At 46.7% G+C, this 27,126-nt stretch overlaps 1 protein-coding gene across 1 annotated transcript in view; it reads left to right on the top strand.

The window, feature by feature from the left end:
- The window catches only part of LOC128706543 (mitogen-activated protein kinase kinase kinase 1), a 629,143-nt gene that overhangs the window by 320,370 nt on the left and 281,647 nt on the right, over window positions 1-27,126 (top strand). Inside the window, exon 4 of the mRNA XM_070089965.1 lies at window positions 21,929-22,642. Coding sequence (XP_069946066.1) covers window positions 21,929-22,642 — 714 coding nt within the window. The remainder of the gene's footprint in view (window positions 1-21,928; window positions 22,643-27,126) is intronic.

The raw sequence follows: 27,126 nt of genomic DNA, 5'->3' as shown, positions 1-27,126 counted from the left end.
GCCCTTCCTGTTATATGCACCTGATCCTCCAGCTTCTGCACTGATCTCTTGTGAGGAATTGTGTCAAAGGCCTTGCTGCAGTTCAGGAAAATGCAATCAACCCACCCTTCTCTCTCTTGTGTTACTTCTGTTACCATGTCAAAAGGTTTGTGACACAGGATTTGCCTTCCATGAGTCCATGCTGGTTGTCGTTTATAATCTTGTTCCATTCCAGGTGCTCCACCACTCTCCTCCTGATAATCTTCTCCATGACTTTGCATACTATGCACATCAGAGACACTGGTCTGTAGTGTAGTGCCTCGTTTCTGTCTCCTTTCTTAAAAATGGGGACTACATATGCCGTCTTCCATACCTCAGGTAGTTGCCCAGTTTCAAGGGATGTATTGAAGATTGTGGTTAGTGGCATGCACAGCATCTCTGCTCCTTCTCTAAGGACCCACAGGGAGATGTTGTCTGAACCCCTCTCCTTTGAATTATCGAGGTCACTTAGCAGCTTCTGCACTTCCTCCTCCATTCTCTTTTGCACTTAGTGTTTGCCTCCTTATATTGTTGGGTAAAGCAGAGGCTCGTTGTGGTCTTCCCATTATTTCTGTTGCCCTTGGGAACAAACCTTTCCTCTGCCTCCTTGCATTTTGTTGTTACATATTCCATCATTTTGTTTACCGACTTTCCTACCAGTACTCTGTCCCACTGAACCTCTTGCAGGAAGTTCCTCAAACCTGTGTAGTCCTCTCTTTTATAGTCTGGCTTTTCCCATTCAACTCCTGTTACCCTTTCTACTTGTAACTCTACTGTGTATTCAAAGCAGAGAACCACATGGCCACTAGCTCCTAGGGGCCTCTCATATGTGATGTTCTCAATGTCTGAACTGCTTAGGGTGAACACAAGGTCCAGTCTTGCTGGTTCATCCTCCCCTCTCTCTCTCTGGTAGCATCTTTAACATGTTGATGCATGAGGTTTTCCAGTACCACATCCATCATCTTGGCTCTCCAAGTTTCGGGACTTCCATGTGGCTCCAGGTTTTCCCAATCAATCTCCTGCGATTGAAATCACCCTTAACTAGTAACTTTGCTCGAGTGAGCTCTTCTTGCCACTTCAGCCAGTGTGTCTACCATTGTGCTGTTACTCATTGTTCTGTTACTCTCTTCATATTCCTCTCTTTGCCTCCTGCAGCTCTGTGGTGGATTATACATCACTGCAATGTCTACCTTGTACTCCCCAGACTGAAGTGTACGTACTATGTATTCTCTTTCTCCAATCTCGTCCATGCCCCCCATTTCATCAAATTTCCATCCGTGTTTTACGAGCAGTGCAACCCCTCCTTCCCCTCTTCTCCTATCTTTCCTCAGGATCTGATATCCTGGTGGGAAGATTGCATCTGTTATTGTCTCAGTGAGTTTCGTTTCTGTGACTGCTATGATGTCTGGGGTCTTCACATTGATTCTTTCATGCCACTCCTCATATTTGTTCGTTATTCCATCCACATTTATGTATCAAACCTTCAACTTCTGTTCCAAAACTGTGGTCCTGGGAAGATATTGGAGTTGGGAGAGCAGGAGCCCTGACGGAGGCCTATAGGGGATTGTGGTGGGGGCAGAGTTTCCATAGGGGGTTGCTGTAGGGTTGGGGTTGTGGTAGTGTGGGGGTTGGGGACAGAGGGATTGGTGTGTGATTGTTGGCTTAGATTGTTCAGTTGCCTTGGGGTTGTCATGGTTGGAGTCCTTCTGTGGGTGTTTATGGGGGGTGTGTTTGCCCTTCCACCTCTGTCTGGGTTATTCTGCTTTTCTTTGTCACTTCCTCCCATTCCTCCTTTCATTTTTGCACTCTCTTTCAGTATCCTCCTTTCCTCTTGCATTCTGTCTCGATCAAGGTACACACACTGGAATTCCAGTTTGTCTCTCAGCTGTGCTTTCTCCTGCAGGATCATGATTAGAGTTGATTCTGCCTTGAAAATTACTTTGAGGGGCTGCTTCCTTCTTGCAAACCACCCAGTTCTCCGAAAATTTGCCACCTGGGTCACGTCGCCCTCGCCTATTGCCTTCATGATACCTTCAATCGCTTTTATCTCCTGTTTCCTTTCATCATAGGTTTCCCCTTTGGCTTCTTTGAGCCCATAGACAAAAACTGGTCTCTCCCTTTCTTCCTCCCACTTTGTCTCCCATTACATCCTCTGAGGTGTTTTAGTTTCTTCCCTTGGAGCGTTCCTTCCTTCAATCCCTTCCCTAGCTGAGACCCCATTGCCCATTGATCTGTTTTTCCTGCTCAGCTGTTCCTGGCCCCTGCAGGAGTCTGGTAGGGTCCCTGCATATCTTAGCTCCTTCACTGTCTCCCGACCTCTCATTTGTTCCTAGTGTGCTCCTTGTCTTTGCCTTGGCTCCATGTGGGTCTGACAGGACCTTTGCATACAATATAGCTTCCTTGCTCCCTCCAGTCCATTTGTCTGTGTCTGATGTAGAAGTTTCTGATGTTATGTCTGTACTGTTATTTTTTTCTTTAGGCTGTTTCAGATTTCTCAGTTCCTCTTCTGAGTGCTGTATCTTGGCTTCTGCTGCTCCCACTTTCTGCTCTCTGCAGCTATCATCTCCATCCCTCTTCCAAGCTCTTCTAGTTTCCACCCCCAGTCTTTCTCCCTTTTTTGAGCTCTACCTCCCAATCATCCTCCCCAGCTTCGTTGCCAGACCCTTGGCTCTTGGCCTTGTTTTTGGTTGCCCCATTGTACCACAGAATGAAGCTTATGTATTTTCAGAGTGGGTGTGTGTGTGAGGATGGGTGTTGTAGGTAGGGGGAGTGGTAGGGAGGTAGGGCAGGGGAAAGAAGGATATGTGCAGCATCAAGGAGAGTTTTAGGGGTTATAAAAGGGTATAGGGAGGGAGGAGAAAGGGAGTGTGGGAGAGGCTAGGGGGAGAGAGGGGGGGGGGAAGAAGACTGGAGAGAGGGAAGGTGGATGGAAGGTGAGGATGAGAGAGAGAGAGAGAGTATGGAACACATTCGTACAGCATAATAATGTCAACGAGATAAAGTCAGTTGATCAAATGAAAATGCTGGCCCACAGATGGCTCCAACTTCATCCTGTTCCCTACTTGTATGTCTCATAACAATAAAAATGCCTTCAAATGAGCTGATGTAGGTAACAGCTCTTAGCTTGTCAATAAAGTTAGGAATCCTTAACCTGTAAATGGCTTGTCAATAAAACTAGGGATCCTTAACCTTGTCAAATCCTGTGTAAAAAAAAGAGAGAGAGGATGGGAGAGAGAGAGAGAGAGAGAGAGAGAGAGAGAGAGAGAGAGAGAGAGAGAGAGAGAGAGAGAGAGAGAGAGAGAGAGAGAGAGGAGTGAGAGAGAGGGAAGATGGATGAAAGGTGAGGAAAAAAAAAGACAAAGTGATAGGATGGGAGATGGGAGTGAAGGGTGGGGGAGTTAAACAGGGGTACCTTTAGGCTGTGTGTGTGTCCAGAAATAATGCTCCTCACTTCTGATTATCTACACTACTAATAAAATACCAATAGTAATACTAGTAATTCTAAAACTTAGCCTCTCTCAGCTTCTACAAGTGTCTACACTTGTGCTAGTGTGTGTGTGTGTGCATGTGTTTGATGGTTAATCCTCGCTAGCTATTCACCTCCCTCTCCTCACGCACTCATCAATCCTATCTCCACCTTATCTATTCTGTTTCTACTCTAATTCTGGTAATAGCCTGCAGTAGTGAGTGACCAGTATCTTACAGTGATGCAGAGACCAGAAATCTGACAACATTCAACCACAATAAGTGAGAGGAACTTGCGCTGGCAGTGGGGCGCTGGACAAGTTGCCTGTTGCTGATCTTGTTGTACACATAGGCCTTCTAAGACTTTTTTGGAAATCCTTCACCCATGATAGTTATATCCATTTATGCTCGTACATCACGTGCTCCTCAAGTTTTTCACTTTTCACTTTTGGAAGAATACACTTCACATTCAGTAAGTTACACTTTTTATTTATAATGGCACACAACCTGTTATGACGTCACCACTTCAAGAAGGCCTACTCCTGCCACCTTTCATAGTTATATATTTTTTTCTTTTCTCCCTTTGCTTATTAACTTTTTCACTTTCACTGTTTTTCTTTTCTCCCTTTGCTTATTAACTTTTTCACTCTCACTGTTTTTCTTTTCTCCCTTTGCTTATTAACTTTTTCACTCTCACTGTATGCTGCCCCACATTTCACTTGTTAACCAACCTCTCGTAATTCTTGAACACCTTCTTTCACACTCGCTTTGATCTTCGTATATTTGTAACTGTGTGGCAATGGGTGCCTATTAGGCCCCTAACGAATTGGCATTTTGAAGTTTTGTTATATAATTTCAGGCTTTCCCTTGCCTTTTTTTAACTAATAACTTTGGTTATCACTTGTAGGGTTGTTCACTGACGTTGTCACTACCACTGGTTGCTGCTAGCAGCTAATGCACGCCCTAAAAACACTAAGATTCTCGGAGCCTTGTGACCCACTGCACTCTACCACCGGTGTGTGTGTGTGTATGTATATGTGTTGGCATGTGTGTGTATATACAGAGGCACACATATGTGTGTATTTGTAAATATGTATGTGTGTAAACTCACCAACAGTTAAGGCGATCACCAGGTGATACTGGCGGAATGTCACCATGGCAGGTAGGTAGGTAGGTAGGCAGGCAGGTAGGTAGGTAGGTAGGCAAGGTTGGTCAGAAAACAGGACAAGCGTTTCCCGACCCTGGTCTTACTCGTAAGATGACCCGCCACTGGAGCTTTTGGTCATCTGACCGAGGCCTTTCCCTGGCTTACCACTCCACCCCTTAAAAATTATGGTTATGATTATAACCATTATTTTTTTTATGCCCGTAGTTTTAACTTAAAAATAATCACTGAAGACAATTTCAGTCAGTTTTCAGTGTCTGAAAAAGTCAGTTTTCAGAAGGTTCGTTTTCTTTAGGTCACAGAAACTAATAAAACTTAATAATGTACAAAAAATATAAGCATTTTAAATTCAGCGTACTGTTTGATATTCGTTAGTAAATTAGAGACTAGACAGCCCATTAAGACAACATCTCTTCCTCTCATTAAGACACGTTCAAGTTGAAAGTTTGAAGCTGATCAGAAGAGTCATTCTCCAGTTATCACACAGAAGCAAAATGTTTGAAAGGCGTGTAAAACTGTCCGTAGGTAGCACATGATCTATCTCCAACACATGTGGCAAGATAGGTAGCATATGATCTATCACCAACACGTGTGGCAAGATAGGTAGCACATGATCTATCTCCAACACATGTGGCAAGATAGGTAGCATATGATCTATCTCCAACACATGTGGCAAGATAGGTAGCACATGATCTATCTCCAACACATGTGGCAAGATAGGTAGCACATGATCTATCTCCAACACATGTGGCAAGATAGGTAGCATATGATCTATCACCAACACGTGTGGCAAGATAGGTAGCACATGATCTATCTCCAACACATGTGGCAAGATAGGTAGCACATGATCTATCTCCAACACATGTGGCAAGATAGGTAGCACATGATCTATCTCCAACATGTGTGGCAAGATAGGTAGCACATGATCTATCTCCAACACATGTGGCAAGATAGGTAGCACATGATCTATCTCCAACACATGTGGCAAGATAGGTAGCACATGATCTATCTCCAACACATGTGGCAAGATAGGTAGCACATGATCTATCTCCAACACATGTGGCAAGATAGGTAGCACATGATCTATCTCCAACACATGTGGCAAGATAGGTAGCACATGATCTATCTCCAACATGTGTGGCAAGATAGGTAGCACATGATCTATCTCCAACACATGTGGCAAGATAGGTAGCACATGATCTATCTCCAACACATGTGGCAAGATAGGTAGCACATGATCTATCTCCAACACATGTGGCAAGATAGGTAGCACATGATCTATCTCCAACACATGTGGCAAGATAGGTAGCACATGATCTATCTCCAACACATGTGGCAAGATAGGTAGCACATGATCTATCTCCAACACGTGTGGCAAGATAGGTAGCACATGATCTATCACCAACACATGTGGCAAGATAGGTAGCACATGATCTATCTCCAACACATGTGGCAAGATAGGTAGCACATGATCTATCTCCAACACATGTGGCAAGATAGGTAGCACATGATCTATCTCCAACATGTGTGGCAAGATAGGTAGCACATGATCTATCTCCAACACATGTGGCAAGATAGGTAGCACATGATCTATCTCCAACACATGTGTCAAGATAGGTAGCACATGATCTATCTCCAACACATGTGGCAAGATAGGTAGCACATGATCTATCTCCAACACATGTGGCAAGATAGGTAGCACATGATCTATCTCCAACACATGTGGCAAGATAGGTAGCATATGATCTATCTCCAACACATGTGGCAAGATAGGTAGCATATGATCTATCTCCAACACATGTGGCAAGATAGGTAGCACATGATCTATCTCCAACACATGTGGCAAGATAGGTAGCACATGATCTATCTCCAACACATGTGGCAAGATAGGTAGCACATGATCTATCTCCAACACATGTGGCAAGATAGGTAGCACATGATCTATCACCAACACATGTGGCAAGATAGGTAGCACATGATCTATCTCCAACACATGTGGCAAGATAGGTAGCACATTATCTATCTCCAACACATGTGGCAAGATAGGTAGCACATGATCTATCTCCAACACATGTGGCAAGATAGGTAGCACATGATCTATCTCCAACACATGTGGCAAGATAGGTAGCACACGATCTATCTCCAACACATGTGGCAAGATAGGTAGCACATGATCTATCTCCAACACATGTGGCAAGATAGGTAGCACATGATCTATCTCCAACACATGTGGCAAGATAGGTAGCACATGATCTATCTCCAACACATGTGGCAAGATAGGTAGCACATGATCTATCTCCAACACATGTGGCAAGATAGGTAGCATATGATCTATCTCCAACACATGTGGCAAGATAGGTAGCACATGATCTATCTCCAACACATGTGGCAAGATAGGTAGCACATGATCTATCACCAACACATGTGGCAAGATAGGTAGCACATGATCTATCTCCAACACATGTGGCAAGATAGGTAGCACATGATCTATCTCCAACACATGTGGCAAGATAGGTAGCACACGATCTATCTCCAACACATGTGGCAAGATAGGTAGCACATGATCTATCTCCAACACATGTGGCAAGATAGGTAGCACATGATCTATCTCCAACACATGTGGCAAGATAGGTAGCACACGATCTATCTCCAACACATGTGGCAAGATAGGTAGCACATGATCTATCTCCAACACATGTGGCAAGATAGGTAGCACATGATCTATCTCCAACACATGTGGCAAGATAGGTAGCACATGATCTATCTCCAACACATGTGGCAAGATAGGTAGCACATGATCTATCTCCAACACATGTGGCAAGATAGGTAGCACACGATCTATCTCCAACACATGTGGCAAGATAGGTAGCACATGATCTATCACCAACACATGTGGCAAGATAGGTAGCACATGATCTATCTCCAACACATGTGGCAAGATAGGTAGCACATGATATATCTCCAACACATGTGGCAAGATAGGTAGCACATGATCTATCTCCAACACATGTGGCAAGATAGGTAGCACATGATCTATCTCCAACACATGTGGCAAGATAGGTAGCATATGATCTATCACCAACACGTGTGGCAAGATAGGTAGCATATGATCTATCTCCAACACATGTGGCAAGATAGGTAGCATATGATCTATCACCAACACATGTGGCAAGATAGGTAGCATATGATCTATCACCAACACATGTGGCAAGATAGGTAGCATATGATCTATCTCCAACACATGTGGCAAGATAGGTAGCATATGATCTATCACCAACACATGTGGCAAGATAGGTAGCATATGATCTATCACCAACACGTGTGGCAAGATAGGTAGCATATGATCTATCTCCAACACATGTAGCAAGATAGGTAGCATATGATCTATCACCAACACATGTGGCAAGATAGGTAGCACATGATCTATCTCCAACACATGTGGCAAGATAGGTAGCATATGATCTATCACCAACACGTGTGGCAAGATAGGTAGCACATGATCTATCTCCAACACATGTGGCAAGATAGGTAGCATATTATCTATCTCCAACACGTGTGGCAAGATAGGTAGCACATGATCTATCTCCAACACATGTGGCAAGATAGGTAGCACATGATCTATCTCCAACACATGTGGCAAGATAGGTAGCACATGATCTATCTCCAACACATGTGGCAAGATAGGTAGCACATGATCTATCACCAACACATGTGGCAAGATAGGTAGCACATGATCTATCTCCAACACATTTGGCAAGATAGGTAGCACATGATCTATCTCCAACACGTGTGGCAAGATAGGTAGCACATGATCTATCTCCAACACATGTGGCAAGATAGGTAGCACATGATCTATCTCCAACACATGTGGCAAGATAGGTAGCACATGATCTATCACCAACACATGTGGCAAGATAGGTAGCACATGATCTATCTCCAACACATGTGGCAAGATAGGTAGCACATGATCTATCTCCAACACATGTGGCAAGATAGGTAGCACATGATCTATCTCCAACACGTGTGGCAAGATAGGTAGCACATGATCTATCTCCAACACATGTGTCAAGATAGGTAGCACATGATCTATCTCCAACACATGTGGCAAGATAGGTAGCACATGATCTATCTCCAACACGTGTGGCAAGATAGGTAGCACATGATCTATCTCCAACACATGTGGCAAGATAGGTAGCACATGATCTATCTCCAACACATGTGGCAAGATAGGTAGCACATGATCTATCTCCAACACATGTGGCAAGATAGGTAGCACACGATCTATCTCCAACACATGTGGCAAGATAGGTAGCACATGATCTATCACCAACACATGTGGCAAGATAGGTAGCACATGATCTATCTCCAACACATGTGGCAAGATAGGTAGCACATGATATATCTCCAACACATGTGGCAAGATAGGTAGCACATGATCTATCTCCAACACATGTGGCAAGATAGGTAGCACATGATCTATCTCCAACACATGTGGCAAGATAGGTAGCACATGATCTATCTCCAACACATGTGGCAAGATAGGTAGCATATGATCTATCACCAACACATGTGGCAAGATAGGTAGCATATGATCTATCACCAACACATGTGGCAAGATAGGTAGCATATGATCTATCTCCAACACATGTGGCAAGATAGGTAGCATATGATCTATCACCAACACGTGTGGCAAGATAGGTAGCATATGATCTATCTCCAACACATGTAGCAAGATAGGTAGCATATGATCTATCACCAACACGTGTGGCAAGATAGGTAGCATATGATCTATCTCCAACACATGTGGCAAGATAGGTAGCATATGATCTATCACCAACACATGTGGCAAGATAGGTAGCACATGATCTATCTCCAACACATGTGGCAAGATAGGTAGCACATGATCTATCTCCAACACATGTGGCAAGATAGGTAGCACATGATCTATCACCAACACATGTGGCAAGATAGGTAGCACATGATCTATCTCCAACACATGTGGCAAGATAGGTAGCACATGATCTATCTCCAACACATGTGGCAAGATAGGTAGCACATGATCTATCTCCAACACGTGTGGCAAGATAGGTAGCACATGATCTATCTCCAACACATGTGTCAAGATAGGTAGCACATGATCTATCTCCAACACATGTGGCAAGATAGGTAGCACATGATCTATCTCCAACACATGTGGCAAGATAGGTAGCACATGATCTATCTCCAACACATGTGGCAAGATAGGTAGCACATGATCTATCTCCAACACGTGTGGCAAGATAGGTAGCACATGATCTATCTCCAACACATGTGTCAAGATAGGTAGCACATGATCTATCTCCAACACATGTGGCAAGATAGGTAGCACATGATCTATCTCCAACACGTGTGGCAAGATAGGTAGCACATGATCTATCTCCAACACGTGTGGCAAGATAGGTAGCACATGATCTATCTCCAACACATGTGGCAAGATAGGTAGCACATGATCTATCACCAACACATGTGGCAAGATAGGTAGCACATAATCCATCACCAACACATGTGGCAAGATAGGTAGCACATAGTCCATCACCAACACATGTGGCAAGATAGGTAGCACATAGTCCGTCACCAACACATGTGGCAAGATAGGTAGCACATGATCTATCACCAACACATGTGGCAAGATAGGTAGCACATGATCTATCACCAACACATGTGGCAAGATAGGTAGCACATGATCTATCTCCAACACATGTGGCAAGATAGGTAGCACATGATATATCTCCAACACATGTGGCAAGATAGGTAGCAAATGATCTATCTCCAACACATGTGGCAAGATAGGTAGCACATGATCTATCTCCAACACATGTGGCAAGATAGGTAGCATATGATCTATCACCAACACGTGTGGCAAGATAGGTAGCATATGATCTATCTCCAACACATGTGGCAAGATAGGTAGCATATGATCTATCACCAACACATGTGGCAAGATAGGTAGCATATGATCTATCACCAACACATGTGGCAAGATAGGTAGCATATGATCTATCTCCAACACATGTGGCAAGATAGGTAGCATATGATCTATCACCAACACGTGTGGCAAGATAGGTAGCATATGATCTATCTCCAACACATGTAGCAAGATAGGTAGCATATGATCTATCACCAACACATGTGGCAAGATAGGTAGCACATGATCTATCTCCAACACATGTGGCAAGATAGGTAGCATATGATCTATCACCAACACGTGTGGCAAGATAGGTAGCACATGATCTATCTCCAACACATGTGGCAAGATAGGTAGCATATGATCTATCTCCAACACGTGTGGCAAGATAGGTAGCACATGATCTATCTCCAACACATGTGGCAAGATAGGTAGCACATGATCTATCTCCAACACATGTGGCAAGATAGGTAGCACATGATCTATCTCCAACACATGTGGCAAGATAGGTAGCACATGATCTATCACCAACACATGTGGCAAGATAGGTAGCACATGATCTATCTCCAACACATTTGGCAAGATAGGTAGCACATGATCTATCTCCAACACGTGTGGCAAGATAGGTAGCACATGATCTATCTCCAACACATGTGGCAAGATAGGTAGCACATGATCTATCTCCAACACATGTGGCAAGATAGGTAGCACATGATCTATCACCAACACATGTGGCAAGATAGGTAGCACATGATCTATCTCCAACACATGTGGCAAGATAGGTAGCACATGATCTATCTCCAACACATGTGGCAAGATAGGTAGCACATGATCTATCTCCAACACGTGTGGCAAGATAGGTAGCACATGATCTATCTCCAACACATGTGTCAAGATAGGTAGCACATGATCTATCTCCAACACATGTGGCAAGATAGGTAGCACATGATCTATCTCCAACACGTGTGGCAAGATAGGTAGCACATGATCTATCTCCAACACGTGTGGCAAGATAGGTAGCACATGATCTATCTCCAACACATGTGGCAAGATAGGTAGCACATGATCTATCACCAACACATGTGGCAAGATAGGTAGCACATAATCCATCACCAACACATGTGGCAAGATAGGTAGCACATAGTCCATCACCAACACATGTGGCAAGATAGGTAGCACATAGTCCATCACCAACACATGTGGCAAGATAGGTAGCACATGATCTATCACCAACACATGTGGCAAGATAGGTAGCACATGATCTATCTCCAACACATGTGGCAAGATAGGTAGCATATGATCTATCACCAACACATGTGGCAAGATAGGTAGCACATGATCTATCTCCAACACGTGTGGCAAGATAGGTAGCACATAGTCCATCACCAACACATGTGGCAAGATAGGTAGCACATGATCTATCTCCAACACATGTGGCAAGATAGGTAGCACATAGTCTATCACCAACACATGTGGCAAGATAACTGCTTACTAGGTTTTGTCATTTTTGAGAATCCTTCACAACATTTCTTTGTGGCCTTGAGAAGTATTGTACAGTGTTGTCTAGATAAGTTAATGGACAGACATACAGTGTTATGTAGATAAATTAGAGGTAGACAGACAGTGTTATGAACACAAGATAAGTCGTAATGAACGACTGTCACTATAGAAGAATGGCCAGGGTGTTCAGTAGTACAGCGTTGCTCCTGCTGCATGACAGTAGTACGGTTTGAGTCACCATCTAATGCTTATTTTCTGACAGTCGTTAATTACGACTTGAGTGTGTGGATAACATGCCCACTCATGCAGCACCTGGGCCAGATTCATGGAGTTCCTTATTTATAACGAAGTGCTAACTTCACTACCATGAGCACTTGGTGTACTTTGGAGAAAGACCTTTGAGCTGGTGAAATCCCCCAGGCCTTAGACCGTGTAGGAAAAATTCCTTTTTATAAAAGAGGCAATGTAATGTTATCAAAAATTAGACGTAAATAAGCCTAACATGGCTCAACTTGAAAGTCTTTGTAAGGATGATGGGATTCCAAATTACAAACTTTATGGAAAAGCTTAATCTGCTGAACCCAAACCAGCATGGATTTAGAACTGTAAGAGAATGTTGATGTTAACTGCTGAACCATCATGACGGGATTACGGTGGCAATGGAAGAAAACCAAACTGCAGATGTGGTGGTATAAACTGACTTTGCAAAGGCAAATATTTTCTGGTAGAGTGTTGAATAGTCTGGGACAACGGATGTTGATGCAATGTTCTCTTCTTGCGCCCACGGCACTCCTGCTTTTCACTATTTTTTTTTTTTTTTTTTTTTTTTTTTTTTTTTTTTTTTTTTTTTTTTACATTTTCTCGCACATCTCTCACTCCAGTATATGTTGTTATGACAGTGTACAGTGTACGAATAAGTTGTCATGTATTGTCTTCCACTCCATTGAATAAATATTTATGACTTTGGGGCGTTCACAGTAACTTAAGTGTTTTATTGTGTTTATGTGGGCCGTAAATGATCTGTGTATCTGTTAGAGCTCTGATATATATATCTCTTGCCTTAATGGAGCCATTTAGGGCAAGAGATGTATTAGAGTATGTGGTCTCTCTGAGCGAGATAGCACATACAATTTTGAAAATGTCACCTTTGGCATTATTTCCCTTGTTTGGAAAGTTCCCATTACCCACCTCGCCATTTTCATGGCCGTCGTGACATTGCCTTAGTGTGTTCTCGAAAAAAATTGGTCAGCTGACATTATTACACCAGATCTTTCACGTGTTCCTTTCATTGTGTTTAGTGGTAATCTTGCATTTCGTTTAAACAAGCGCCCCATTTGACTTCTTCACTTTTTTCATATCTAAGCAGTTGGAATTTGTCACTATTGGATGTCACGTTGTTCTCCGCTGCCCACTACAACCTTTGTCACGTTCTTCTCCGCTGCCCACTACAACCTTTGTCACGTTGTTCTCCGCTGCCCACTACAACCTTTGTCACGTTCTTCTCCGCTGCCCACTACAACCTTTGTCACGTTGTTCTCCGCTGCCCACTACAACCTTTGTCAAGTTGTTCTCCGCTGCCCACTACAACCTTTGTCAAGTTGTTCTCCGCTGCCCACTACAACCTTTGTCAAGTTGTTCTCCGCTGCCCACTACAACCTTTGTCACGTTGTTCTCCGCTGCCCACTACAACCTTTGTCACGTTGTTCTCCGCTGCCCACTACAACCTTTGTCACGTTGTTCTCCGCTGCCCACTACAACCTTTGTCACATTGTTCTCCGCTGCCCACTACAACCTTTGTCACGTTGTTCTCCGCTGCCCACTACAACCTTTGTCACGTTCTCCGCTGCCCACTACAACCTTTGTCACGTTCTCCGCTGCCCACTACAACCTTTGTCACGTTGTTCTCCGCTGCCCACTACAACCTTTGTCATGTTGTTCTCCGCTGCCCACTACAACCTTTGTCACGTTGTTCTCCGCTGCCCACTACAACCTTTGTCACGTTGTTCTCTGCTGCCTACTACAACCTTTGTCACGTTGTTCTCCGCTGCCCACTACAACCTTTGTCACGTTGTTCTCCACTGCCCACTACAACCTTTGTCACGTTGTTCTCCGCTGCCCACTACAACCTTTGTCACGTTGTTCTCCGCTGCCCACTACAACCTTTGTCACGTTGTTCTCTGCTGCCCACTACAACCTTTGTCACGTTGTTCTCCGCTGCCCACTACAACCTTTGTCACGTTGTTCTCTGCTGCCCACTACAACCTTTGTCACGTTGTTCTCTGCTGCCCACTACAACCTTTGTCATGTTCTCCGCTGCCCACTACAACCTTTGTCACGTTGTTCTCCGCTGCCCACTACAACCTTTGTCACGTTCTCCGCTGCCCACTACAACCTTTGTCACGTTGTTCTCCGCTGCCCACTACAACCTTTGTCACGTTGTTCTCCGCTGCCCACTACAACCGTTGTCACGTTCTCCGCTGCCCACTACAACCGTTGTCACGTTGTTCTCCGCTGCCCACTACAACCTTTGTCACGTTCTCCGCTGCCCACTACAACCTTTGTCACGTTGTTCTCCGCTGCCCACTATAACCTTTGTCACGTTGTTCTCCGCTGCCCACTATAACCTTTGTCACGTTGTTCTCCGCTGCCCACTACAACCGTTGTCACGTTGTTTTCCGCTGCCCACTACAACCGTTGTCACGTTGTTCTCCACTGCCCACTACAACCTTTGTCACGTTGTTCTTCGCTGCCCACTACAACCGTTGTCACGTTGTTCTCCGCTGCCCACTACAACCGTTGTCACGTTGTTCTCCGCTGCCCACTACAACCGTTGTCACGTTGTTCTCCGCTGCCCACTACAACCGTTGTCACGTTCTCCGCTGCCCACTACAACCGTTGTCACGTTGTTCTCCGCTGCCCACTACAACCTTTGTCACGTTGTTCTCCGCTGCCCACTACAACCGTTGTCACGTTGTTCTCCGCTGCCCACTACAACCGTTGTCACGTTGTTCTCCGCTGCCCACTGCAACCGTTGTCACGTTGTTCTCCGCTGCCCACTGCAACCTTTGTCACGTTCTCCGCTGCCCACTACAACCTTTGTCACGTTCTCCGCTGCCCACTACAACCTTTGTCACGTTGTTCTCCGCTGCCCACTACAACCTTTGTCACGTTGTTCTCCGCTGCCCACTACAACCTTTGTCACGTTGTTCTCCGCTGCCCACTACAACCTTTGTCACGTTGTTCTCCGCTGCCCACTACAACCTTTGTCACGTTGTTCTCCGCTGCCCACTACAACCTTTGTCACGTTGTTCTCCGCTGCCCACTACAACCTTTGTCACGTTCTCCGCTGCCCACTACAACCTTTGTCACGTTGTTCTCCGCTGCCCACTACAACCTTTGTCACGTTGTTCTCCGCTGCCCACTACAACCTTTGTCACGTTCTCCGCTGCCCACTACAACCTTTGTCACGTTGTTCTCCGCTGCCCACTACAACCTTTGTCACGTTGTTCTCCGCTGCCCACTACAACCGTTGTCACGTTCTCCGCTGCCCACTACAACCGTTGTCACGTTGTTCTCCGCTGCCCACTACAACCTTTGTCACGTTCTCCGCTGCCCACTACAACCTTTGTCACGTTGTTCTCCGCTGCCCACTATAACCTTTGTCACGTTGTTCTCCGCTGCCCACTACAACCGTTGTCACGTTGTTTTCCGCTGCCCACTACAACCGTTGTCACGTTGTTCTCCACTGCCCACTACAACCTTTGTCACGTTGTTCTTCGCTGCCCACTACAACCGTTGTCACGTTGTTCTCCGCTGCCCACTACAACCGTTGTCACGTTGTTCTCCGCTGCCCACTACAACCGTTGTCACGTTGTTCTCCGCTGCCCACTACAACCGTTGTCACATTCTCCGCTGCCCACTACAACCGTTGTCACGTTGTTCTCCGCTGCCCACTACAACCTTTGTCACGTTGTTCTCCGCTGCCCACTACAACCGTTGTCACGTTGTTCTCCGCTGCCCACTACAACCGTTGTCACGTTGTTCTCCGCTGCCCACTACAACCTTTGTCACGTTCTCCGCTGCCCACTACAACCTTTGTCACGTTGTTCTCCGCTGCCCACTACAACCTTTGTCACGTTGTTCTCCGCTGCCCACTACAACCTTTGTCACGTTGTTCTCCGCTGCCCACTACAACCTTTGTCACGTTGTTCTCCGCTGCCCACTACAACCTTTGTCACGTTGTTCTCCGCTGCCCACTACAACCTTTGTCACGTTGTTCTCCGCTGCCCACTACAACCTTTGTCACGTTGTTCTCCGCTGCCCACTACAACCTTTGTCACGTTCTCCGCTGCCCACTACAACCTTTGTCACGTTGTTCTCCGCTGCCCACTACAACCTTTGTCACGTTGTTCTCCGCTGCCCACTACAACCGTTGTCACGTTGTTCTCCGCTGCCCACTACAACCTTTGTCACGTTGTTCTCCGCTGCCCACTACAACCTTTGTCACGTTGTTCTCCGCTGCCCACTACAACCTTTGTCACGTTGTTCTCCGCTGCCCACTACAACCTTTGTCACGTTGTTCTCCGCTGCCCACTACAACCTTTGTCACGTTGTTCTCCGCTGCCCACTACAACCTTTGTCACGTTGTTCTCCGCTGCCCACTACAACCTTTGTCACGTTGTTCTCCGCTGCCCACTACAACCTTTGTCACGTTGTTCTCCGCTGCCCACTACAACCTTTGTCACGTTGTTCTCTGCTGCCCACTACAACCGTTGTCACGTTCTCCGCTGCCCACTACAACCTTTGTCACGTTCTCCGCTGCCCACTACAACCTTTGTCACGTTGTTCTCCGCTGCCCACTACAACCTTTATCACGTTGTTCTCCGCTGCCCACTACAACCTTTGTCACGTTGTTCTCCGCTGCCCACTACAACCTTTGTCACGTTGTTCTCCGCTGCCCACTACAACCTTTGTCACGTTGTTCTCCGCTGCCCACTACAACCTTTGTCACGTTGTTCTCCGCTGCCCACTATAACCTTTGTCACGTTGTTCTCCGCTGCCCACTACAACCGTTGTCACGTTGTTTTCCGCTGCCCACTACAACCGTTGTCACGTTGTTCTCCACTGCCCACTACAACCTTTGTCACGTTGTTCTTCGCTGCCCACTACAACCGTTGTCACGTTGTTCTCCGCTGCCCACTACAACCGTTGTCACGTTGTTCTCCGCTGCCCACTACAACCGTTGTCACGTTGTTCTCCGCTGCCCACTACAACCGTTGTCACGTTCTCCGCTGCCCACTACAACCGTTGTCACGTTGTTCTCCGCTGCCCACTACAACCTTTGTCACGTTGTTCTCCGCTGCCCACTACAACCGTTGTCACGTTGTTCTCCGCTGCCCACTACAACCGTTGTCACGTTGTTCTCCGCTGCCCACTGCAACCGTTGTCACGTTGTTCTCCGCTGCCCACTGCAACCTTTGTCACGTTCTCCGCTGCCCACTACAACCTTTGTCACGTTCTCCGCTGCCCACTACAACCTTTGTCACGTTGTTCTCCGCTGCCCACTACAACCTTTGTCACGTTGTTCTCCGCTGCCCACTACAACCTTTGTCACGTTGTTCTCCGCTGCCCACTACAACCTTTGTCACGTTGTTCTCCGCTGCCCACTACAACCTTTGTCACGTTGTTCTCCGCTGCCCACTACAACCTTTGTCACGTTGTTCTCCGCTGCCCACTACAACCTTTGTCACGTTCTCCGCTGCCCACTACAACCTTTGTCACGTTGTTCTCCGCTGCCCACTACAACCTTTGTCACGTTGTTCTCCGCTGCCCACTACAACCTTTGTCACGTTCTCCGCTGCCCACTACAACCTTTGTCACGTTGTTCTCCGCTGCCCACTACAACCTTTGTCACGTTGTTCTCCGCTGCCCACTACAACCGTTGTCACGTTCTCCGCTGCCCACTACAACCGTTGTCACGTTGTTCTCCGCTGCCCACTACAACCTTTGTCACGTTCTCCGCTGCCCACTACAACCTTTGTCACGTTGTTCTCCGCTGCCCACTATAACCTTTGTCACGTTGTTCTCCGCTGCCCACTACAACCGTTGTCACGTTGTTTTCCGCTGCCCACTACAACCGTTGTCACGTTGTTCTCCACTGCCCACTACAACCTTTGTCACGTTGTTCTTCGCTGCCCACTACAACCGTTGTCACGTTGTTCTCCGCTGCCCACTACAACCGTTGTCACGTTGTTCTCCGCTGCCCACTACAACCGTTGTCACGTTGTTCTCCGCTGCCCACTACAACCGTTGTCACATTCTCCGCTGCCCACTACAACCGTTGTCACGTTGTTCTCCGCTGCCCACTACAACCTTTGTCACGTTGTTCTCCGCTGCCCACTACAACCGTTGTCACGTTGTTCTCCGCTGCCCACTACAACCGTTGTCACGTTGTTCTCCGCTGCCCACTACAACCTTTGTCACGTTCTCCGCTGCCCACTACAACCTTTGTCACGTTGTTCTCCGCTGCCCACTACAACCTTTGTCACGTTGTTCTCCGCTGCCCACTACAACCTTTGTCACGTTGTTCTCCGCTGCCCACTACAACCTTTGTCACGTTGTTCTCCGCTGCCCACTACAACCTTTGTCACGTTGTTCTCCGCTGCCCACTACAACCTTTGTCACGTTGTTCTCCGCTGCCCACTACAACCTTTGTCACGTTGTTCTCCGCTGCCCACTACAACCTTTGTCACGTTCTCCGCTGCCCACTACAACCTTTGTCACGTTGTTCTCCGCTGCCCACTACAACCTTTGTCACGTTGTTCTCCGCTGCCCACTACAACCGTTGTCACGTTGTTCTCCGCTGCCCACTACAACCTTTGTCACGTTGTTCTCCGCTGCCCACTACAACCTTTGTCACGTTGTTCTCCGCTGCCCACTACAACCTTTGTCACGTTGTTCTCCGCTGCCCACTACAACCTTTGTCACGTTGTTCTCCGCTGCCCACTACAACCTTTGTCACGTTGTTCTCCGCTGCCCACTACAACCTTTGTCACGTTGTTCTCCGCTGCCCACTACAACCTTTGTCACGTTGTTCTCCGCTGCCCACTACAACCTTTGTCACGTTGTTCTCCGCTGCCCACTACAACCTTTGTCACGTTGTTCTCTGCTGCCCACTACAACCGTTGTCACGTTCTCCGCTGCCCACTACAACCTTTGTCACGTTCTCCGCTGCCCACTACAACCTTTGTCACGTTGTTCTCCGCTGCCCACTACAACCTTTATCACGTTGTTCTCCGCTGCCCACTACAACCTTTGTCACGTTGTTCTCCGCTGCCCACTACAACCTTTGTCACGTTGTTCTCCGCTGCCCACTACAACCTTTGTCACGTTGTTCTCCGCTGCCCACTACAACCTTTGTCACGTTGTTCTCCGCTGCCCACTACAACCTTTGTCACGTTGTTCTCCGCTGCCCACTACAACCTTTGTCACGTTGTTCTCCGCTGCCCACTACAACCTTTGTCACGTTGTTCTCCGCTGCCCACTACAACCTTTGTCACGTTGTTCTCCGCTGCCCACTACAACCTTTGTCACGTTGTTCTCCGCTGCCCACTACAACCTTTGTCACGTTGTTCTCCGCTGCCCACTACAACCTTTGTCACGTTGTTCTCCGCTGCCCACTACAACCTTTGTCACGTTTTTCTCCGCTGCCCACTACAACCTTTGTCACGTTGTTCTCCGCTGCCCACTACAACCTTTGTCACGTTGTTCTCCGCTGCCCACTACAACCTTTGTCACGTTGTTCTCCACTGCCCACTACAACCTTTGTCACGTTGTTCTCCGCTGCCCACTACAACCGTTGTCACGTTGTTCTCCGCTGCCCACTACAACCTTTGTCACGTTGTTCTCCGCTGCCCACTACAACCTTTGTCACGTTGTTCTCCGCTGCCCACTACAACCTTTGATTATAACTTCTTGCATTTTTTTTCGTAAATTATACCGATGTAATTCTTATGCTTATTTTGTTATTTTCTACAAATGATGATACGAAACTGTGTTAAGTACTTTAATTTATGTACAGTATAGGTACCAAGACCGTGCCTTGTGGTACTGAGTTTTTTACTTTGCTAATGCTGCTTTTTTTGTTATTAGTACTGTGTGTTGTGTTTATCACAAAGTCAAATATCCCTTTGCCTACTTTCTCCATTATTCCTGTCATTGTCATTTTATGTACAGTCAGTCACTCCATGATCACACTTGTCAAGTGGTTTCGCAATATCCCTCTGTACCACATTTGCATTTTGATTTTCTTCCAATGCTTAGATTATCCTATCTAAGCTATGTCAAGGTATATAGATATGCCATGAAAACATCTGGGGTTATGGGAAGGGACAGTACGGTCGCGGTTGGTGCCGCTGATAACCCGAAAGTGCTGTCGGCAAAATCTTCCTATTGTAAGCTTTGTAGTACAACGTTGGTTGTGCTGTCTGTTATGTAGCGAGACAGTGTTGTGTACTGACACTAATAGTGTTATGTAGCGAGACAGTGTTGTGTGTTGACACTAATAGTGTTATGTAGTGAGACAGTGTTGTGTACTGACACTAATAGTGTTATGTAGTGAGACAGTGTTGTGTACTGACACTAATAGTGTTATGTAGTGAGACAGTGTTGTGTACTGACACTAATAGTGTTATGTAGTGAGACAGTGTTGTGTACTGACACTAATAGTGTTATGTAGTGAGACAGTGTTGTGTACTGACACTAATAGTGTTATGTAGTGAGACAGTGTTGTGTGTTGACACTAATAGTGTTATGTAGTGAGACAGTGTTGTGTGTTGACACTAATAGTGTTATGTAGTGAGACAGTGTTGTGTGTTGACACTAATAGTGTTATGTAGTGAGACAGTGTTGTGTGTTGACACTAATAGTGTTATGTAGCGAGACAGTGTTGTGTGTTGACACTAATAGTGTTATGTAGCGAGACAGTGTTGTGTACTGACACTAATAGTGTTATGTAGCGAGACAGTGTTGTGTACTGACACTAATAGTGTTATGTAGCGAGACAGTGTTGTGTACTGACACTAATAGTGTTATGTAGCGAGACAGTGTTGTGTGTTGACACTAATAGTGTTATGTAGCGAGACAGTGTTGTGTACTGACACTAATAGTGTTATGTAGTGAGACAGTGTTGTGTACTGACACTAATAGTGTTATGTAGTGAGACAGTGTTGTGTGTTGACACTAATAGTGTTATGTAGTGAGACAGTGTTGTGTGTTGACACTAATAGTGTTATGTAGCGAGACAGTGTTGTGTGTTGACACTAATAGTGTTATGTAGTGAGACAGTGTTGTGTACTGACACTAATAGTGTTATGTAGCGAGACAGTGTTGTGTGTTGACACTAATAGTGTTATGTAGTGAGACAGTGTTGTGTACTGACACTAATAGTGTTATGTAGTGAGACAGTGTTGTGTACTGACACTAATAGTGTTATGTAGTGAGACAGTGTTGTGTACTGACACTAATAGTGTTATGTAGTGAGACAGTGTTGTGTGTTGACACTAATAGTGTTATGTAGTGAGACAGTGTTGTGTGTTGACACTAATAGTGTTATGTAGCGAGACAGTGTTGTGTGTTGACACTAATAGTGTTATGTAGTGAGACAGTGTTGTGTACTGACACTAATAGTGTTATGTAGTGAGACAGTGTTGTGTACTGACACTAATAGTGTTATGTAGCGAGACAGTCGTCAGTGTACATGTGTTAGCATCGTGATAATAATAATAATAATAATAATAATAATAATAATAATAATAATAATAATAATAATGTTTCAGAGGTCAGCCAGTCCTCGGCGGTATGTGTCACGTGGCAGCAGTGTTGGGGTGCCAGGTCGCAGCCAGGTCACCCCGCGGGTCACTCCTTCCCCCCCGGCCAAGCGTGCCACGCCTCCCACCTCCCCTCGGGTGAGAAGGCAGAGGTCACCGTCCAGCAGTGCCGCCCGCAGGAACCCCTCACCTAAAGTGCCTGAAGGAGGGAGTGTCAAAGTCCGCCAGAAGCAGTCTGGCACCTCCCCCGGTGCCACCACTCCTGTCGCACCTCCACGCCTCCACTCCAGCACTCCAACCTCCCCTCTTAGCCCCTCCTCCCGCGGTCCGCCCTCCAACACCATCACCAGTGCCACCACTTCCAGCACTGCCGCCATCACCTCCAGCACCGCCTCCACCACCTCCAACACTGGTGCCACCACCACCACCTCCAGTGGTCGTCCGCCCTCCCCAGGGATGAAGAGGCCACCTTCACCCACCACGGGGTCACGACCACCTTCACCGGGCTCAAAGCGACCTCCGTCACCTCGTGGGACGTCACCCAGAGGTCGAGGCGCGTCGCCGGGGTCGCGGTGGCCAGCTCTGAGCGAGGAGGCACTGCGAGGCCGCGTGAGGAGAGCTCTGAGGGCCAGGCTCTACCTGCTCCACCAGACAGGTCCCAACTCCTTCACCGTGGGAGGCGACTCACCCACACACAAGTACAAGGTCATCATTGGTCCTCAGGTAAGTGACACACTTGACTCTAACCTGTTATGTCGTAATCTTGGTAGTTGTATGTGATAACCTTCAGCAGTGCTGGAAGAGACACTGAAGACAGGCACAGCCTGGCCCAAGCCTATCTTTAATAACTAAGCCTATCTTTAATAACTAAGCCTATCTTTAATAACTAAGCCTATCTTTAATTTATACTAGTTAACCTTCATTTTTAACTCTGTATCTGTCATTACTTCATCTTCCACTGTACAATTCTTTCACTACATCTTTTTGTTCCTCTTTCATTAATTCTTTAGTCTTTGCCTTTTTTTCCTTAATTTCTTCACTCGTTGAGTACCTGTCCAAGACTTGGCACTCAACGTGCCGTGATGCGACTCTAAGTTACTCCCAATAAGTTTTCCACACATTTTTTTCCCGAGAGTTCCAGTGCACTCTAACAGCTCTAGGTGTCCGTAACACCAGGTCAGGGCACTGTGCCCATGTAGAGCTGCATAACATTTTACTGGCACTGTGCCCATGTAGAGCTGCATAACATTTCCCACAGTGTACCATCGCTGCATAAATTGCTTCTTCATAAGATGGTGATGAGTCATTCAGAACAAATTTATATTTTATAGATGACAAACGGATGATGTCAGAGCGAGTTGTTGTTTCTTGGTCAGATATCCATCGCGCTCTGATGGGGTCGCATCTGAACTGTCTGGATTTACAATAGAACGATGGATTTACAATAGAACGATGGATTTACAATAGAACGATGGATTTACAATAGAACGATGGATTTACAATAGAACGATGGATTTACAATAGAACGATGGATTTACAATAGAACGCAGCCATCCAGAATCAACTTAGAGTGTCCTTGAAACACTGTCCATCGTTAAGCAAGCATGGCTGTATGTCTGACCAACCTGAGCTACCACCAGAGGTGCCTACTGACCCAGTGTAATGTTTTGCCACCACCAGAGGTGCCTACTGACCCAGGGTAATGTTTTGCCACCACCAGAGGTGCCTACTGACCCAGGATAATGTTTTGCCACCACCAGAGGTGCCTACTGACCCGGGTAATGTTTTGCCACCACCAGAGGTGCCTACTGACCCAGGGTAATGTTTTGCCACCACCAGAGGTGCCTACTGACCCAGGGTAATGTTTTCCACTACTGTTTTGTTTCTGGGACTTAATTGGAGTGTTCTTATACCCCCTGAACTGTTGGAGTATGGCAGAAGCTTCATGGTCACCGCTGTCAGTTATCTTGTGGACTAACAATCTCAGTGACTTCCTCAAGAGTGTAGGGTAAACTTCCCCACTGGTTTTAGGTAAACTTCCCCAGTAGTGTTGGTAAACTTCCCCAGTAGAGTTACTAAACTTCCCCAAGAGTGTTGGGTAAACTTCCCAAGGGGTGTTGGGTAAACTTCCCAAGGGGAGTTGGGTAAACTTCCCCAGGGGCGTTGGGTAAACTTCCCCAGGGGCGTTGGGTAAACTTCCCCAGGGGTGTTGGGTAAACTTCCCCAGGAGTGTTGGGTAAACTTCTCGAGGGGTGTTGGGTAAACTCATTTGTCATGGCATGAGTTTATCTTAGTTCATCTAGTGTGGACACATTAATATCATATTTATCATAGTAAGCCACAAGATCACTACCCTCAGTTGTTAGTACCCGGGATTCTTGAAGTGGTTCACAATGATCACCAGGATGTCTACCAGCAGATGTTCACAATTATAAGTGACTCTGAGTCCCTGATCACGAATTAAAAAATCTAACTCCTTTGATCCGAACCTGTGATATAACCTCACTACAGCCCCTACACTGGTCTGTGGGTTGTGTGTGCGGCCAGTAATATGTTGAAGGATACAGGAGGGATCCGCTTATACAGTAGCTTAAGTTCTGGGCTACCTCTGTAAAGCGAAAATCGCTATAAAGTGAGCAATTAAGCTAGGCTCAAAAAATGCATTCATAGTGCACACAGTACTTTGTTTAACCGGCAGTTTGCAGAATTTATCGCAACTGTGTTGGTGGTATTGTGCATCTGCTGTATTCAAGTTACTTGTTGCACCTTCATGTTGGACCTGGGTAGCCTGGGTCCACCTGTTATTCCTTTCTTCACACATGTCAAGAAGACATCTATTAAAGGGTGATTCGTGAGTTGTATCATCATAAACCTTGGTAATACATATCCACAGATTGATTTAGAAACACGTGTGAGCAAATACTAGAAAACGTTTCGGTCCTGGATCTTTGATCACTTCTAACACACACACTGCCTTTGTAACCTCTGTATGTTAGAAGTAATCAAGGTCACAAGACCGAAACGTTTTTCTAATAAATATGTCTTAGTGTTTGATCACGTGTCTTTCTAGACCGATCAGTAATATTTCACTTGGTGTCACCTGAGACTCTGGATCTGGAGGTCAACAAAGTTCACCACACCACACGTTAGCCGCCACGGTAGCTGCCACGGTAGCTGCCACGGTAGCTGCCACGGTAGCTGCCACGGTAGCTGCCACGGTAGCTGCCACGGTAGCTGCCACGGTAGCTACCACGGTAGGTGCCACGGTAGGTGCCACGGTAGCTGCCACGGTAGCTGCCACGGTAGCTGCCACGGTAGCTGCCACGGTAGCTGCCACGGTAGCTGCCACGGTAGCTGCCACGGTAGCTGCCACGGTAGCTGCCACGGTAGCTGCCACGGTAGCCGCCACGGTAGCTGCCACGGTAGCTGCCACGGTAGCTGCCACGGTAGCTGCCACGGTAGCTGCCACGGTAGCTGCCACGGTAGCTGCCACGGTAGCTGCCACGGTAGCTGCCACGGTAGCTGCCACGGTAGCTGCCACGGTAGCTGCCACGGTAGCTGCCACGGTAGCTGCCACGGTAGCTGCCACGGTAGGTGCCACGGTAGCTGCCGCGCTGCACGGTAGCTACCACGGTAGCTGCCACGGTAGCTGCCACGGTAGCTGCCACGGTAGCTGCCACGGTAGGTGCCACGGTAGCTACCACGGTAGCTGCCACGGTAGCTGCCACGGTAGGTGCCACGGTAGCTACCACGGTAGCTGCCACGGTAGCTGCCACGGTAGGTGCCACGGTAGGTGCCACGGTAGGTGCCACGGTAGGTGCCACGGTAGCTACCACGGTAGCTGCCACGGTAGCTGCCACGGTAGCTGCCACGGTAGGTGCCACGGTAGCTACCACGGTAGCTGCCACGGTAGCTGCCACGGTAGCTGCCACGGTAGGTGCCACGGTAGGTGCCACGGTAGGTGCCACGGTAGCTGCCACGGTAGGTGCCACGGTAGCTACCACGGTAGGTGCCACGGTAGGTGCCACGGTAAATGTGCTACGTAATGTGTTAACATATGCGGTTATTAATTGTAACGTATTGTTAATAATTGTGACATTGATAATTATCGTAACATTGATAATAATTTTATATTTTAACACAATTATAACATATTTCAACAAGCCTGGCCCATGGCTGGGCTCCGGGAAGACTCTCGGAACTCATCACAGGTATATCAAAGGTATGTAGCAGGCCTATAGGTTTTTCTGTTTCTTAGGCCAAACGTCTGGTTGTCTTCAAGAAGGAACTTAAGTTCTTTAAGTCAATTCCTGACCAGCCGGGCTGTAGTTGGTACGTTGGACTGCATGTGGCCAGCAGTAACAGCCTGGTTGATCAGGCCTTGATCCACTGGGATGCCTGATCTGCGACTGAGGGCGCTGAACCCCCCGGAAACCTCCTTCAGATATCCCAGACAGTTAAATTTATGAGGATATGTTACAAATTGTTAAAAAAAGACAAGTGGAGCAGTCTGCTTAGTAGTTAATTTTTCTCCCTTGTAAATCCTCCTGAGGAAGTTACAATGTCTGAAAAGTTATGGTCGAAGTTATGGCAGAAAACACCAGGAATTTCCAGTTTTGTGGTTGCATTGATGGGACCTTGTATCAGGGACTACTGAGGACCTTGTATCAGGGACTACTGAGGACCTTGTATCAGGGACTACTGAGGACCTTGTATCAGGGACTACTGAGGACCTTGTATCAGGGACTACTGAAGACCTTGTATCAGGGACTACTGAAGACCTTGTATCAGGGACTACTGAAGATCTTGTATCAGGGACTACTGAAGACCTTGTATCAGGGACTACTGAAGACCTTGTATCAGGGACTACTGAAGACCTTGTATCAGGGACTACTGAGGACCTTGTATCAGGGACTACTGAGGACCTTGTATCAGGGACTACTGAGGACCTTGTATCAGGGACTACTGAGGACCTTGTATCAGGGACTACTGAGGACCTTGTATCAGGGACTACTGAGGACCTTGTATCAGGGACTACTGAGGACCTTGTATCAGGGACTACTGAGGACCTTGTATCAGGGACTACTGAGGACCTTGTATCAGGGACTACTGAGGACCTTGTATCAGGGACTACTGAGGACCTTGTATCAGGGACTACTGAGGACCTTGTATCAGGGACTACTGAGGACCTTGTATCAGGGACTACT

The sequence above is a fragment of the Cherax quadricarinatus genome, chromosome 3, assembly GCF_038502225.1.
Source record: "Cherax quadricarinatus isolate ZL_2023a chromosome 3, ASM3850222v1, whole genome shotgun sequence".
NCBI lineage: Eukaryota > Metazoa > Arthropoda > Malacostraca > Decapoda > Parastacidae > Cherax > Cherax quadricarinatus.
This window is presented reverse-complemented; position numbering and strand designations above follow the sequence as displayed.